The sequence below is a fragment of the Lonchura striata genome, chromosome 10 (genome assembly GCF_050655825.1).
Source record: "Lonchura striata isolate lonStrDom1 chromosome 10, ASM5065582v1, whole genome shotgun sequence".
Classification (NCBI taxonomy): Eukaryota; Metazoa; Chordata; class Aves; order Passeriformes; family Estrildidae; genus Lonchura; species Lonchura striata.
The window spans coordinates 25274528-25291946 of NC_140712.1; the positions used below are offsets into that span (position 1 = coordinate 25274528).

General features: G+C 39.3%; 1 protein-coding gene across 1 annotated transcript in view; it reads left to right on the forward strand.

Annotated features, from left to right (window-relative positions):
- Positions 1 to 17419, forward strand: part of IQGAP1 (IQ motif containing GTPase activating protein 1) — a 52675-nt gene that overhangs the window by 23853 nt on the left and 11403 nt on the right. The window contains exons 12-29 of the mRNA XM_021541844.4: positions 359 to 522; positions 880 to 1040; positions 1563 to 1687; positions 3599 to 3762; positions 6422 to 6512; positions 7483 to 7644; positions 7946 to 8088; positions 8433 to 8603; positions 9267 to 9350; positions 9449 to 9520; positions 9612 to 9681; positions 10428 to 10636; positions 11693 to 11848; positions 12063 to 12226; positions 13027 to 13251; positions 14472 to 14612; positions 14706 to 14790; positions 16965 to 17197. Coding sequence (XP_021397519.2) covers positions 359 to 522; positions 880 to 1040; positions 1563 to 1687; positions 3599 to 3762; positions 6422 to 6512; positions 7483 to 7644; positions 7946 to 8088; positions 8433 to 8603; positions 9267 to 9350; positions 9449 to 9520; positions 9612 to 9681; positions 10428 to 10636; positions 11693 to 11848; positions 12063 to 12226; positions 13027 to 13251; positions 14472 to 14612; positions 14706 to 14790; positions 16965 to 17197 — 2620 coding nt within the window. The remainder of the gene's footprint in view (positions 1 to 358; positions 523 to 879; positions 1041 to 1562; positions 1688 to 3598; positions 3763 to 6421; positions 6513 to 7482; positions 7645 to 7945; positions 8089 to 8432; positions 8604 to 9266; positions 9351 to 9448; positions 9521 to 9611; positions 9682 to 10427; positions 10637 to 11692; positions 11849 to 12062; positions 12227 to 13026; positions 13252 to 14471; positions 14613 to 14705; positions 14791 to 16964; positions 17198 to 17419) is intronic.

The following is a 17419-nucleotide window of genomic DNA, read 5'->3' on the forward strand; positions in this document are numbered from 1 at the left end:
GTACCCACTACAGAGTGCCTGTGTTACTGCCTTGAGCAGGACAGAGGTAGAAAGGAAGAAAAAACTGGTATGATTCACCCATCCAAAAATTTGCAATGAGGCTTCTTACTATCAGAATACTGAAATGGTAAAACAGTCCCTTGATAATCGGGCAAAAAGGTGAACTAGTATTAAATATGAGCATTGTGTGCTTTAATGCTCTTCATTAATAGAATACTAGCTATCTGGGGATGTATGGATCTGAGAGTTTGGCTCTTTCCCTGCAGTTTGGGTATTATTCTTTCTCTAGTTAAGTACTGTTATTATGGGGGTGTCAACTGTCTACCTTCCGTATTTTTTGTGCTCTTTGAATTTCTAGGACTGGCAGCAGTAGCCAAAATTAATTCAGCAATTCGAATGGGTGATGCTGAGAAGACTGTGGCAGAAATTATGAATCCAGAGGCCCAGTTACCAGAGGTTTATAGATTTGCTGCAGATCTTTACCAAAGGGAGCTGGCCACCTTACAGCAACAGAGCCCTGAAGTAAGTATCATCTTCTCTGTTATTTCTGAAAGTTGGCATGGGTCACTGGGTCTACCTGTTTTCTTAAATGCATTCTCTGGAACAAATCTGTCTTGAGTCTTCACAGAACTGCTTTGGTGTTCAGTGTGTTCTGATGTGGTTTAATCTTTTAATTTTGATCTGATCGGCCTTGTAAAACTTTAGCTCAGTCTGTTACTTGGTGCTCTAGCTTTATGATACTAACCTTTCTACTTTATTGTCTTAAAGGATGTTCCTTTGCCTTGTTACATGTCTGTTCTGACAGTTATTTATTTTCTATGCGCAGCAATAGTTTGCATAGAACGAATAGAATTAATTTATTGTCCTCTTTGTATGCAGGGTCACCTCACCCATCCAGAACTATCTGTTGCTGTAGAGATGCTGTCTTCTGTGGCCCTGATTAACAGGGCTTTGGCTTCAGGGGATATGAATACAGTGTGGAAACAACTGAGCAGTCCTGTTACAGGCCTTACAAACGTTGAGGATGAGAATTCACAGAGGTGAGTAATTCAAGGAATCGTAGCTATCCTTGATGTTGCATCTGTTCTGTGACTTCATTAATTTTATTTTCCTTCTCTTAAATGTTACATTATTTCTACATTATTTGTTACAGTGTGGACTTAATCTCTGCTCTCTCTTGCATCTTGTTTTTGCAATTACTGTTTCTTACTGGTTTGATTCCCATGCTGTCTTTCACTGCTTTCTTATGGATTTCACATTAAAGCCATGCTGTAATACCATTAGGTTGTCACTAGTACTTACGCCAGCTTACCTATTTTCTTTGCCCTGATTTAGTGTTTCAGTGCTTCTTTCTATTTGGCAATACTGTCTGTTTGAACGTCCTTCACATTTGTACTGACATCCTTCACATACACAAGCATTTCTCTTTCTCCCCATTTTCAGTTTCAGCCTTCATGTTACCTCTCCCACTTTGTGTGTGGTTCTCAGTGCTGAGTTGTGTGCTCCCTGAGCAGCTTGTTGCAGTGTCATGTTTACTGGGTTTGGTTTTTGTTTTCTGACAGATACATTGATGATTTGGTGAAGCTGAAAGCTGAAAGAAGTGCAGAAGGAAATGAATTTATCACATGGAATGATATCCAATCATGTGTTGATCATGTGAACAAAGTTGTGCATGAAGAACATGAAAGTAAGTTTTCTGTTCAATTCATGGTAGAACGATCGTAGGTTATAAGGAGTGCTAAAATTACATGTGTATCAATACAAAAAGTTACTGATTGACTTGTAGTTGTCTTATACATTAGATATCTAGGAAGATCTTAGTTGTGAACAAGACTTGGTGTTCTATAATATGAAAGTGTTGATTACAGGACTTTTTGTTGATGGAGACATCAGGCAGTCTGTTGTGTTTGTCAGTATTTCAAAGCTGTTTATTAATCCTTCCAGTGTAAATTTCAACTGTTTTCAGATTGGAAATTGATTGTCTGGTATCAGTGTCTGGGATTAGTCTAGAATCTTCTAATTTTGCTTCAATCCCCGAAATTTAAGCTAGTATTACCAAAATCTCTCAATTAGTTGTAGCCTTGTCTTGGAGTGCTCCATCCTTCTTCCTAATTTGCTGCGTTCAGTAGAAGATATTTTTCTTGAATTCTTATCCTTTTATTTGATGGCTGCTTTTTCCCTCTTCAGGTTTTCCTCTTCTTCCTTTTATTTTTTTTTTTTTTTTTTTTTATCTGCATTGGTCTTTTTACCTTCCCGGTATTTCATTCCCCGGTTTAGTTGCCAGTAATTTAGCTCCATAATCGGAAGATGTGCAAAAATCCTCTGAAGTTGCAAATGTCTAACACAGATCACTGGTGAGACTCAAGCTCCCTGGGTGCGGGGGCACTGGTATTTGAGCTCTCACCATGGCCATGCTTCTGAAGTTAATCCTTCAACTGTACTATGTGTCTTTTGCCTTGCAGTCACACTGCTGATCAGTGTTTCCCTAGACAGCTTATTGACCTGGAGTATGGAAGCCTGTTCCTTTGCGTTCATATAAAAAGTGTGATCGAGGAATCACCACTAATTCATTGCACTCAATTAAAGGCATTTGTTCAGTAGTCCTACAGTGAAGGACTCCTACAATGAAGTTTTTACATTGAAGAGAACAGGAAGAGGTGTAGTATATACATACATACACAGTGTGAGGTTCAACAGGGCTTGGAGCAGCCTGGTCTATAGTCTTCTTGGTCTAGTGGAAGGTGTGCCTTGCCCGTGGCAGGGGGGCTTGGAGCTAGGTGATCTTTAATGTCCCTTCCAACCCAAACCACTCTATGCGGCAAGTGTGAGTACTGAAAATTAAATACTCATGAAGAAAAAAAATTACTGCTGCAAGATGGAAATGGTGAATGAGTGTTAATGTAATTTCTGTGCTTCTAGTCCTGCAAATTTTTTACTTTCTATTTCTCAGTAGTATTTATGTTAATAATGGTCTTTTTAGCAGTGATAAAAGACTAGGCCTGAGTGTAATTATGAAAACTTCATCAGAAAAGAAAATTGGGGTAATTCTTCTTGTGCTAAGACAATATTAGTTGACGTAAAATCCAGAGTGGCGAGAGAGGAGTCCTTGGAAATAGTACAGTTAAACAAACTTATTTTTCAGTAGATCCTTGTGATGTTCTGTCCTTAATAAAAGAGTTTTCTAAAATACAAGGTCACCGTATTTTTAACTTATATTCCATGCAGGTATTTAGTTTCATATGAAGATTTCTTTCTGGAGAAGCCAGAACCTTGGAATATTGTGAACTCTGGCCATTTGGGCTTTCTAGAAGCTTTGAGCCGAGTGTCTGAGGATTCAATTTTGTCCCTGCATGTGGTTTCCCTGAGGTGTTTTTTTTTTCCTTTGAAGCTTTATTTTTTTAATTGCAGCCCTCAAGAATTACGAGTTTGGTTTCTTTGCTAGAAAATAATGTTTTCTGTCAAAAATATTGTGGTTCTGAGCTGTTACTTGATTTATGAGGGATTAATTGCACTTTTCTTCTTAAACAATACTTTTGTGATAATTGTTGACCAAGAATGGAACTTTGTCTTTCTCTTCCCCCTTTGCATTCCTCCCTAGGGATTTTGGCAATTGGTCTTATTAATGAAGCTCTGGATGAAGGGGACACCAAGAAAACTCTTCAAGCCTTACAGACGCCTGCAGCAAATTTGGAGGGTGTAGCCCCAAAGGTAGCACAGCATTACCAGGATACACTACTTCGAGCCAAGAGAGAGAAAGCGCAGGTGAGTGCAGTTAAATGCACCTCTTGAAAGATCTTTACATTAGTGTTGCTGGATTCCTACTGGTCTTGTAAATCAGAAATCAAAATTGACAATGGAGAGGTAGGCATTTTGCATACCTTCAACCGATCTTAACCAATCAGAAAGATATTTCAGCTAACAGTGTGAAATCCATGAACTGTGGAGATGGGTATAAGGATATTAAGTGCACGTGGTGGCTTGCTGTAGCTAAACTCGGGTCCCAAGTGAGATACATATCTTTTTTGTGAAAAAATAATATTCATCATCTGTTTTTGCGAGGAGACCATGTTCATTTGAGGAATACTGAATTGCTGATGTCAAGTTTTCTGCAAGCTTAGGTATTTTCTACTAATGTTCTGTGTTAGATGTACTCTTATGTATAGTCATATATATGGCAAAAAAGAAAGTTTCTGGAAGTGGAAAAATCTGTAAAGTGATAAATTAGAAAAAAGATGTGAAACAACATACATGCTACCAGCAAAATATATGCTGTTGTTCACCTGATGACACTTACATAGCTTATGACTTTTTTGAGCAGAAGTTTTCATTAGCCAAGGACTTCTACTGACTTGTACATAGTTGCAGTTTTCACTAACTGAAAGGTGAAGATGAAGAGAGGAAGAGCAAGTTTCATCTTACAGGTATAAGAAAGCATGACAACTGCACGTGTGTGTACGCAAGTGATTTTTGGGTAGTAGGGATAGGACACTGATTGTTTTTTTCCTTATCTGTTTACAGAGAAGTGGCAGATGTCTGCGTTCAGTGGCTTGAGAGTGTTTTGTTTTCTTTCTTTGGGTGTGGAGCTCATTGCTGTAATAACAATGCACAATTTTGTATAGAGGCTAAGGTCTAGATTGTGTTGAACATTTTGTTTTTGACTAAAGGTAAACAAGTGTGATGACAATAGCTGAAAACTGTATGCAGTTTTGATGAAAATCATTAAACAGCTTTCCCAAGGGTCTTGACAGGGTTAATGTTCCTCAGGATCCATTTTGTGCTGAAGCATTTCCGCTCGCTGAGTCAGAATGAAACAATGAAATCTTTTTATCCTGTGCTTAAACTTGTGCCAGATTGTGCTGTTAACTTCTGAGTTGGTATGAAATTGCCTTATTTAGGCATAAGATAAATAAAGGGTTTCTCCCAGCAGCATAGGAAAAATTCCCGAAATAGAAAGATCACATTATACCGCAGCAACGGAGAAAATAAGCACAATCTGAAGTCAATTGTTATGAACTAGTGATTTCTCTGCCTTGGGGCTGAGGGGGATTGTTGTTCACCTGAAGATGTTGTTCGGTTGCTCACTTGAATGGGGAGTACTGTACCATGCGTGTTTCTGATGTGATGAGGTGAGAGAGAAAAAAACAGTAGACTCTGTAGTATGTTACACTGTGTGTATCTTGCAGAAAGCCTTGCAGCAGTAAAACTGTAGAGAAGCTTGACGTGGTTTTGGTAGTCTTCAGATTGACTTCTGTGCATAGATAGTACAGTAGAGTTACAGCGATGATTCTCCCGCACATCCTGGACAGGAATTTTGCTGTTGCTGGTGCTTTTGTGGAACTGTCTGACTTTCAGATGGAATCTGCCTGTGATGATCATGTACTCTTGAACAAAGTATCATTTAGCCAGTTAGTTTCAGATCTGCCAAAACAGTGGTTAAAATATGGAAAGCACGTAAAGAAATGTTCATTTTAAGTATGGCCTTAAAGCTCTTGAATGTTGTAACCAGTGGTTCTTTTGTGCACTGTGATTATTATTCCATTCCAGAGCTAAAGGTTTCCTGTGTTCTGTTTGTATGAGGAAAGTTGTCAGGGGGATGGTAGTTTCATCCTAGCATTTCTTCTGGTAGTTACCTACAGGAAGCACCAGTGGTGGGGAGAAGCTTATGCTTGGCAACTGCCTGGGTCATTGTTCTTTATGTATATTTTGGGACTTGCAAAACACTTGTCCCTTTCCTCCTCTCAAATTTCTGCATGTAACATTAGCTCTTTTGGCTAGATTTCCCAGCCAAAATACAGGATACTGTGTGATCACTGCTCCTTTACAGGCAATCTGTTAATATAAAGATTTAAAACATGGCGTTGACTGCTGTGTGTGTACACTCATCCACAACACATATGATGCTTTTTGCTTTCTTAGTTTGTACAGGTTTGTGAAGTTTTGTGGGCACAGAAATGAACAGCCTGATGTGACATTAGTTACCCAAAGACATATTAGTCTCTGCACACAGATATGCATTGGCAGCTCTCTGTAGTCATCTTCTGTTGAAGGACTAACTTCCTGGGAAATCATATCCTCTTATCTAGTATAGCTTTAGGACTAGCTGGTACCTAGTCCCTGGCCTTGTGTTCGCTCAGCTTATTAGAGTAATTCCTGTTGTTAGAATTTCTTGTTTGTTCTGTTTCCTGAGAAATTTTTTTGTCTGGGAGAAAGTCTTGAGTTTGGTAATGCCATAGTCTGCCAGTCACAAATCCACGTGGTGTCCTTGTGCTGGAGTTAGTTAGGAAGACTGAAATACTTCTTATTCCCTCTGATATGGAAAACTACTCTATTGGCTGTTTCTGAATATAGGTTATCTTACTTGGCAAAAATAGTGATACTTTTCTCCTGATATTGTATATTTTTCTTGTTGTATTCTCTTCAGGACACACAGGATGAAACAGCTGTACTTTGGCTAGATGAAATTCAGGATGGGATTCATAAAGCTAACAAGGACACAGAGGAGTCCCAGAGATGTAAGTTGTTATTGCACAGTATTACAATTAATCCCCACTACCAGCTAAATACTAGTTATTTAAGGAAAAGTCATGTCATGTACATGTGTCAGAGGAAATGAAAAGAGCCAACAGGCTTCTGGTGCAGGTGTGTTTTTTTGAGGAGAGAATGTCAGATTCTTCAAATACTAAATTTCTTCTATTGTGGGGGGATATGCATTTCTTTCCAGTTTTGCATGTGACCATTAGACCACGTTACCTTGTTGGACAAATCTATATCAAATTGTTTGTCATCTGCGACTAATTGTGTTTGTGTGGGGGTGGTTGGTTAGAAGTAAGAGTGTTCACATGCCCTGTTGAAATGGTGTTTTCTGGTGAGCATTACCTTTTCTTTGCATGAGGTACTGTTGTGTTGTCTTGATTCTCTTAGGTATTACCAGACAAACACTCACATGTTTTTCAGATACAGAGAGTACTACACGTCGGTGATACTCACCTTTGTTCCTTAATGCAGTTTGCAGGTGGACTGGTCCACCCATTGTTGCATCCCAGTCTTTGTAACAATGTTGTTTCTGTCTGCAGAAACAATTAAGTAATTACCGCTCTGGTTGTTAAAAAGGCCTCTTTTGAGTTGTGCTTGGCTCTGCCAGAAGAAACTGAAACAGACATCAGGGGAGAGCTGTAACTATGTGTGTTGAAAAGTTCTGGTGATAAATCAGCATTATACTGGGACTTCAGGCACACACATTACATGCTGTCAGGTGCAGTTCCACAAATGGTTGGATATGCTTTACTGAAGAGGCCTCTATGTGCAAGTTCTCTAGTTGTTTTTTTATTTATATTTCATGTTTATGTACACTTAAAATTTGCATATCTTACATACAACCCAATTATAAGGGTGTGTTCATATTGCCTTGTTCTGTTCTGCCATACTGTGCTTGCTGTGAGCTACTGAGCCCCTGAGCTAACCTGTTTCCTGGTGTTATCCAAGTCTCCTTAGGAATTCTAGCCATTAATGAAGCAGTAGATCATGGTGACGTTAGTCAGACCCTGAGTGCCTTGCGTTCACCTGATGTTGGGCTGTACGGAGTCACTCCAGAATGTGCTGAGACGTACCAGCAAGAATTATCTGAAGTCAAGAAAAGGGCAGCAGGTACACCTTAAGTAGCTAACTGTTAGTGAAATGAATGCAAGATTATTGCACATGGAATTGGAACCAGAGGTAAAAAAGGCCCTGGTTAAATATCTTGTGTTGTAGATAGCAGTTGTCGATGCTTTGTGAAATAAGGTTTTTTTTGTTTTTTTGTTTTTTTTTTTTAAAAAAAAGTGTGAATCGTATAATGTTCTCCACTTGCAGAACGTGTTGTGTTTAGGTAGCTCTCATATGAGGTCATTAGGGACTCAGAAATGTTCCTTTCCTTGCTTGGACTTCTAATTGCAGTTTCTGCTCTTAGGGGGCAATGGCAGTGAGTGGGTGAAACACTGGGTGAGAGGAGGCTATCATTATTACCATAACCTGAGGACCAAAGAGGGAGGATGGGATGAGCCATCAGAATTTGTGCAAAATGACACTCAGCTGTCACGGGAAGAGATACAGGTAGAGTAATGGATTAACACATACTCTTTCTCTCAAAAGTTGATGTTCTTACCATTCCCAACCTTAATGTAGCTCTAAGATAGAATGCTTCAATGCCATGTTAACACGCTTAGTAATTAATTTGATTTGCTAGGCATCATCAGATGGTGTGTGTCACAACTCCTAGTCCTCTTTCATAAAAATTATCCTGTCACTAAAAGAATACAGAACCATGATGTCACTGTTTTTTGAAAGACAACTTTGGAGCTTCTTGAAATCACAATGTGGAAACTGATGTAACATCCTTTTTCTTGTATTTCCATTTTCTTTTTCTGGCTCCTCTTCCTGTCGTAACATTAAATCAGAGCACCATATCTGGAGTCACTGCAGCATACAACCGAGAACAGTTGTGGCTTGCAAATGAGAACCTGATTATGAAACTTCAGGCTTGCTGTCGAGGGTATCTTGTTCGCCAGGAATTCAACTCAAGAATGAATTTTTTGAAGAAGCAAGTGCCAGCAATCACTTGCATTCAGGTAGTGATACCCTTTAATTCTGTTTGGAATTTGTACTCTGCAGTTGTTTTCTGTACACAAGCTTGTTAACAGTTTTTGTTCAATTCAGGTAGTTACAGCACACTGAAATGTATGCAAATGCAATAGTTGCTCTGCATCCTAGTACCATTTTATTTTTTCCGCAGTATATGTCTGTTTCTGCCTAAGTAGCACATACTCTGCCTGTATATTTAACAAAGCTTCCACACCCACTCCCAGTTAATTAAAATAACACACTCTCCCTTTAAATGTAGTCCAACCCTTTGCCTGACTTCTCTTCCCAAGTGTGGATGGAAGTGGGTCCACTGGAAAGGCTTAAAATGTTACATTGTTCTCAGCAGCAGCTAACACGTGATCCTCATGTAGAACGGCTTCTGTCACCTTGACTGTTTCACTGTATCCTTGACCCCTAACTGTGCTTCAGAAGGCCCAGGTTCTTCATGGGGTAATTTCAAGTTTCTCATTATTACATTTGGAAAATAGTTAATGCTTCATACAGCGTATCTCTTGCTAAGATAAGCATGCCTCCTTCATGTTTCATTTAGCCAAAAGGGCAGTTGGAAGCTGAGGAACACAAAAGCTCAGATTTGTAATTACTTCTGTTCTATTTGAAAAGTAGAGTGAGTATTCCTGTTGTGTTTTCAGTCTCAATGGCGTGGCTACAAGCAAAGAAAGGCATATCAAATCCGTTTGGATTACCTACGCGCACAAAAGGACCAAGTAGTAAAGGTAGTGCAGATTCTCTGATGACTGTTTTGCTGAGCCTTTGGGGTAGTGAACTTCATAGGTAAGGTTTCTATCTGAGTGTTTTGGTTACCCTTCAATAGATTCAGTCAATGACCAGGATGTATCAAGCCAGAAGACGTTACAGAGACCGTCTGCAGTATTTCAGAAACCACGTAAGAGACTATCTTGTTAAATTTATTTTGTACCCAACTTCAGTGCTGTTTCCCGAATGATGTCAAGTGCTTTTTGTTTCTTAAATCCTAGATAAATGATGTTGTAAAAATTCAAGCCTTTATTCGAGCAAACAAAGCCCGAGAAGATTACAAAACCCTCAGTAAGTATTGCCAAGAGGATAAAACTGATGTGCCTCGAATCTCTGTTTGTGAGGGATAATAGATTCATAGAAGAGATTCCCCACCTCTCTTTGCCTGTCTACATAGAAGAGATGCTCCAGCCCCCAGATCATCTTTGTAGCCATCCTCTGGACTCAGTCCTGCAGCTCCACATCCTTCTTATGATGTTGGGGGCCCCAGAGCTGAATACAGTACTCCAGGTGGGGTCTCATTAGAGTGGAGGAGGAGAATCACCTGCCTTGACCTCTTGACCACACTGCTTTTGATGCAGCCCAGAATGCAGTTGGCTCTCGGTGCTGCAAGTGCACATTGCTGGGTCATTTCCAGCTTCTTGTCAACCAGTATGATATCGGCTGTATGATTTACAACATCAAGACAGTTTTGAGGAGCAGTTGGGGTGAAGCTGATAGGGCAGTGCAGGGACTAGGTAGTTCTTGAGGCTGAAGGAGAAGGTGATTGTATTTTTTTTTTCCTGCTGGAAAATAGAATGGTAGCTTTGCAGTTAGCTCTGACAGTGTGGACTACCCTATGCTAATACTGACTTTGTTCTTGATTTAGTTCTCTTACAGTTTTCTCAACACAGGAAAATCAAAATGTCTGAAGCTGTTTAGACATGATGGTACTAATTTGACTCTGAGTGCCCCTTGATGTGCTGTTTAAACATAGATAAGGCATACATTTACTTCTGTTTGCCATCCCCTAGTATAATCTATTTTCTTGCCCGTAGTTAATGCTGAAAATCCACCTATGGCTGTGGTTCGGAAATTTGTCCACTTGCTTGATCAGAGTGACCAAGATTTTCAGGAGGAGCTTGAGCTAATGAAACTGCGTGAAGAAGTTGTAACCTTGATCCGATCCAATCAGCAACTAGAAAATGACCTCAATCTCATGGACATCAAAATTGGTTTGCTAGTGAAAAACAAAATTACATTGCAGGTAAGAAATGTGTTGTTGGGAGACCAGCTACACATAGAATTTGAGCCCAGTGGTAGTTACGAGAGCTCCTGGCCTTAGATATTGGTTGCTCAGGTCCATTGGAAAACATTTCCCCTGACTTAGTTTTTACTGCCAGTATGTTCATAGTTCATTCCACTAATTTAGTATTTATCCCTAGAAAGACAACTGTAGGAGGAGAAGAAACAAGTCCTGAAGCTAAAAAAAGCAAGACTATCTTGATGTAACAAATGCAACAGGTTTTGTATTGAAAGGCTTTGAGACTCTTTTGTTGCTCTTTTGTGGTTAAACAAGTCACATGCCACAAGCTTGCAGCCAGGGGAGTGATTTTGGAAGCAGGAGACATACTTGGTTGCTTTTTGTTTAAAGGAAGTGCCCTCTATCTAAGCTTGCCTGGTGTGATTAATTTCCCCCACAAAAACAAAACAAAACAAAACAAAACAAAACAAAAAAACCAAAAAAAAAAAAAAAACCAAAAAAAAAAAACAACGCTCTTGCTGATACAGCATTGTCTTTTCTTTGACCTGAAGTACTGGTGAGCTTTTCATGTGGTCCTGGATTCATTACACTAGGCTTCTCTGAGTGCAGAATCTCAATTGGTGTAGTGAAATTTATCTTAGAAAGAAGCTGCAGTGGTTGGGCTGATGATTGCAGTGAAAAGTGCCATTGCTGTCAAGAGTATGTGGAGGTAGTGAGCTAGCTGAATATGGAACAGTATTTTTAAACTGTAAGCTCAGTTTAAAAAAGGAAAACATTTCCAAGCATTTTCAGAATGCTACCAGCTCTGATTGTAATTGCTGCCAAGAGTGACTAACCCTTCTAGGATTTCAGACAAATTCACAAAGGAACAAAGCAGAACATATACTTCCAGTTGGAGAAACTACTGCCATAGCAAACTGCTTCACTTTAATAGCCCCAGGCATTCCCTGACCCTGCATTTCTGCATCCAAGAGAAGTAACTCTCAGATGCAACTGTTTTCTGGTGTTTCTTGTTTGAAACGTCTCAGAATGAAATCTGTACCTGTTCTTTCTTTCCAGGATGTTGTTTCTCACAGCAAAAAACTTACCAAGAAGAACAAGGAACAGCTCTCTGACATGATGATGCTGAACAAACAAAGGGGAGGTTTGAAAGCACTGAGCAAAGAAAAGAGAGAAAAGTTGGAAGCCTATCAGCATTTGTTTTACCTACTTCAGGTAAGCAACTTCTTACACTGCTCCGTAAGCTTTTGTCATAGAAACTTATATGCCTCAGCACAGTCTTTGCTTGTGCGCTGTAGTTGTTATACAAGCAGTAAGGTTGGAAAAGACCTTTAAAATTAAGTCCAGCCAGCAACTGTTTTGAGCCACCTTAGTTTTTAGCAACATCAGTGGGGACATGCACACTAAGTAATTTTTCTTGTTGTTGTAGACTAACCCAACCTACTTGGCCAAGCTGATTTTTCAGATGCCTCAAAACAAATCCACAAAATTCATGGATTCTGTCATCTTCACGCTGTATAACTATGCATCCAATCAAAGAGAGGAATACCTGTTGTTGCGACTTTTCCAAACAGCACTGCAGGAAGAGATCAAGTATGTGATAGCATACGGCACATTCTTGCTGTTGAATCAGTTTTGGCAGTTCCTGAAAATGAGGCACATTTTCCTGTGAAGTGTAGTGCTTATAGGCAGATAATGCTAATCTGTCCCTTCATTGTCCTTTTCCCATTTCATACCTATTAATGTAGTCTCTCAAAGAAGAATCAAGTATGTCCATAGAAGATGAAAGGTTTTCACTTCAATCAAGATTTCACTGCTCAACACGACAGCTACTTCTGATCTGATGCTAAGTCATGCTAAAATTCAGTCTAATCTCAATTCTCCAGTGTCTGATTATAAATATGTCCAACAAACTGCAAACTCAGTCTTTAGGAGCCAGGAAGCGAGCTAAATCTAAGCTGCCTGCATTTCCAAAATCTAACGAGGAGTCTGAAATCTCTGTTGTTTGGCATATCTGTTCCCTGTCAGTGTTAGAAACTGTGGCTGTCCTCAGACATGTTTTGTTGGATTGGTTAGGCCTTAGGGGCTTTGTGTTACATGACTTCACGTATGAGTTTGAGTTACATGACTTTACAATGGAGAGTGGCACAACTTGCTGTGAGGAAAAATATGCAATGAACTTTTTGAGGAGCTACCCTCAAGCGTTTCTGGGAATGCTTTTTAAGCATGAAGATGATATATGCCCTGAAACAAATAACAACTTCTAAAAAACTTGTGTGTCTCCCCCCCTGCCCCACCCCCCAAAGTCATGCTTGGAACAGTAGTCCAGGGAAGCGTAGACAGAGACAGAGTTTTGCATACCTCAAATTTCATATAGATTTTTTCTTCTTCAGATCAAAAGTAGACCAGATACATGAAATTGTGACTGGGAATCCTACTGTTATTAAAATGGTGGTAAGTTTCAATCGTGGTGCCCGTGGTCAGAATGCCCTGAGGCAGATCCTTGCACCAGTTGTGAAGGAAATCATTGATGACAAGTCACTTAATATCAAAACTGATCCTGTGGATATTTACAAGTCTTGGGTTAACCAGATGGAATCTCAAACTGGAGAGGCCAGGTATGGGACCTGTTAATACTGTATTTTTCTAAACATTGCTTAGCTGCTTTGCATTGCTCAGTTAGTCATTCAGAACCATCCTTGGCTCCACTGCATGTATCTGTCCAACTGATTGTCTCACCAAGACAGTTTTCATCTGAGAGTTTTGAAGTTCTTACTCTGGTTATGGTGGTGAGAGTATTGAACAGGAATGTCATTAAGTGATGGAAGAAGAAATGGTATTTTGGTATTTTCCTGTGCTAACTTGATAGTTAGCTATGAGATGCCCTCTAACCTAAAAGAATGTATTGTAAGAAAATGTATTTGGCAATTGCTTCCATGTCAGTCCCTGTTCATGTCACGTGTGGCCTGTGCAAACAGGTACTGTTCACAAGCACACAAAGCCGCTCTTGCTGGCAGAAAGCATCACATTGTATTTAATTCTCCATGGTCCTAACATCTTTCTGATTAATACCAGCCGCTGATGACAGTTGTATTGAGTTACATGATTTGTGTCATTCTGGTTTCTTTTTCTTCAGTGGTTGTGATTTGCTAGAACTTGAGGATTCTATTGTGTTATTGGTGTTTTTTAACGTACTTAAAAGAAAAAAAAGAAAATGCAAAAGCCATACAGATGAATGACTTCCTCCATATCTAAAGCAGTCATATACCTTTGCACACTTTATGCAAAAATCTGGATGTGTTAAAAATGGAAGTGAAGATGTGTGTTCAGATTCTTCTCTGTACATGAGATTTAGGGTACACCTTTATGAATTACCAGCTTCATCTGTCTGTGTTCACTGGAATACTATGCAATAGTTTCAGCTGATTAAAAAAAGGATAACTATTCCTTCAGCAGCACATTATATTGATTTTATGGATGCTGCTCTAGCTTCTGCTTGTTTTAAGTTTTCATCATCTTAATACTCAAATGCATAGCTTTCATTTTCACCAGTTCGCAGTCTGAAGTACCAGTATATGTTAAGGATGGTGCTTTTTTTGCCTAGTGTGCATGCTGTAAAAAAGATTCAATTCTGAGTTAGCTGGGTCTTTCTCTCGGTGGCCAGTGCAAGGGAAAGTAAAAGAAGTAAAAGCAAAAGAATTTTGGTTCTGACGGTGCCAAGTAGGTTAATTAAAGGCAGTGCATAGTTTTTGGCAGCAACGTGAATATAAGCTGTACGTTCTTGAAGTGGACTAGCCTGAGTAATACTCTCCTTTTTATGTCTGACTTTTTCAAATAGCAAACTGCCATATGATGTTACACCTGAGCAAGCCCTAAGTCATGAAGAGGTGAGGATGCGCCTGGATGCCTCAATCAGAAACATGAGGACAGTGACAGACAAGTTCCTGTCTGCCATTATTAGTTCAGTGGACAAAATCCCGTGAGTCTGATGCACCAGTGTTATCCCTGAGAAGCTGTTGGTGTCTTCATGCTTGGCAGCAGCAGTCTTATTTGACCTTTTCTTTTCTCTCAGGTATGGAATGCGTTTCATTGCCAAGGTCCTAAAAGACTCCCTGCATGAGAAGTTTCCTGATGCTGGTGAGGATGAGCTTCTGAAGGTGAGGATCTATACACCTTTGTAAATAATTGTCAGCTGAATTGGCTGTGGCAGGCACATCTCACTCTTCTCTCTTGTTTGGTGTATGTGTGGAGAGGAGCACATGTAAACTTATTCATTTACCTCTACAGATATAAAATATTTCACATCAGGCTATTGATGTTAGCTTCATACATCGCTTGACATGTAATACATTGTTTAGAAGGCAGTATCCCGATGCTTCTGTTTTGCTTTTAGTATCTTGGGCATTTGGACCTTTAGGTTTCTTGACCTGGGTTTTGCTGTTGCTCCCAGAAAGTAAACCTTGGGTTAACTAGTGTGATCACTGCCTGCTGCTCCTTCCTTAAAGAGACAAGTTAAAAAGTCTGTATGCCAAATTCAGATATTCCTAATGCCCCGTCTATAACACACTGGGATATTTTGGCAGCAATATGTATAATTGCTTCCTGTGTTGTCTTGTCAGTTTTGCATTTTGCATTTCAGTTGGTTTGGAGAACTAAAAGGATCCTAATATTAGGTGCTCTTAGATGACTACAGTGTTGGGGTTTTCATAGAAATTTCTTTGGTTTTGTGGCTTCTGGTAAATTCTGAATTTATGACTATGAATGCTTTACTTTTTAATACAATATACTTCGGTTATTAGAATACTTGAAAAAGTTTCTTTAAGCTTCTCTGCCTCTGCTTCATTACAAAATAATTACCAATCTGAATGCTGTTTTCTTCTCTCTTCTAGTTCTGTGCTTTCCCATTCTGAGACATCGGTTCTTTCTATGCAGGTGAATTAATTTCTTCCATCTGTAAATTTAGGTGGAAAACTGCAGGTTTTGTTAATCCTCATGGAAACAATGTAACTGTCCACATGAAAGTCAAAACTGCAGTTGCGTGCAATACCTACCTGTAGATTTTGTTTAGCAACCAAAGATACCCATATAATATACTGTTCTTTTTGCCCCACAAGTTCAAATGTCATTAATTCAATTTCTTTTATGGATGTTTTTTCTTTTTTTCTAACTACTGGCAGTAGTTAGACTGTTACTGGTCAGCAGACTGTTAGCATCCCATGGCATTACTTGTGAGAGTACAGTAGAGGCTTGCATAAAACACTTGTCCAAGCATGGCCTTACTGAAACTGGTTATTAATTTCTGGGACTTAGCAATCGCTAGGTTTTTTTCTCAGTGTTTTCAACTGTTTGTTCAGACCCCAGTTTCTTCCATGCATTTTAGTCATGTGAAAAGCAGGTGAAGCCAAGATTCATTGACCTGGCCTTCTGCAGATGAGCATGTGGTGAGAGTATGCGGCTTTAAATCAGCATGGTTGGTTAATACCTTTCATTGCTAGAATTACTTTTGGCAAAATATCCAGTACAGGGTAGAGGAATGTTGTGAGCATGTGGATAATGTGATAATCTCTATTTGCAATACTGCTGCTCACATTTGACTAGGTAAATTGGATTTTTGAAGCATCCAATGCCATTTGTTTTCTGTACTTCTGATTTTCTTACTTCTGGATTAAATGGTTTCTCACTAACTAGGGGTCTGTGCCTGAATACATTGATGGCTTATAGAAGGCGGCTTTTATTCTGAAAGAGAGAAGGGCTTTGGACAAGAAATGGAAAATAATTTCCTCAATTTAACTTCTTGTTGTGCCATTCTTCCTCCCTATTTTTGCTTTGTCAGAGATGGCAGCCAATGCTTTATGCTTCTTTAAAAATTGGCTTTTGTTTTATTCCATACTGAAACTTGATTATCGGATTCCTCTATACCATGGTCATTCTGCCGTCTGTTAGGCTACTTAGTTGCATTTAATTCTTCTGGCAGACTGTCTCATGCTCATATCAGTAGTTCATTGGTAACTTGTAGTATCTCCTATCCATACATATTTTTAAGTTGGAGTTCTAAATCTTTACGCATAGGAATACCTGCTGCTGTATTGTCCTGTGACTGATAGTGCTCAGGCTTTCCTCTGTGTTGACCGCCCTATTGCATCTTTATGATACTGTTTTGGTTTTTTTTAACACTCTAGATCTTTTGGGATGGTATGTTCTTCTATACAGCAGAACCTTTGTGTTGGAAAGAAGCTTGCAATGAAATAATTTATTGAAACACAGAGTAGTTTCAATAAAATTTGGTTGTGTCCTGTACTGGTTTTTGTTACATTTTTTCTCTCTTTTCCAGATTGTTGGCAACTTGCTCTACTATCGCTACATGAATCCTGCCATTGTTGCACCAGATGCATTTGACATCATTGACCTTTCAGCTGGAGGTCAGCTGACGACAGATCAGCGCAGGAACCTCGGTTCCATTGCAAAGATGTTACAGCATGCTGCATCCAATAAGATGTTCATGGGAGACAATGCTCATCTAAGCATCATTAATGAATACCTATTGCATTCATACCAGAAATTCAGGTAGGAGACCGTAGCTAATTAAGCTGGGAAGTTTGTCAGAGGGTAACGTTGCAAGTAAAAAGGGAAAACGGTAAATTTAGAATATAGAAAATTCTGTCTCTGTCAAATATGCAGTCTGTTTAAAATAAAAGAGATTTCACTCCAGACTGCCACAAGCATCAGTGACAATGGCAGGTAAAATGTGTATCTGGAATTTATGAGCAATGCATTGTATGTTCATTG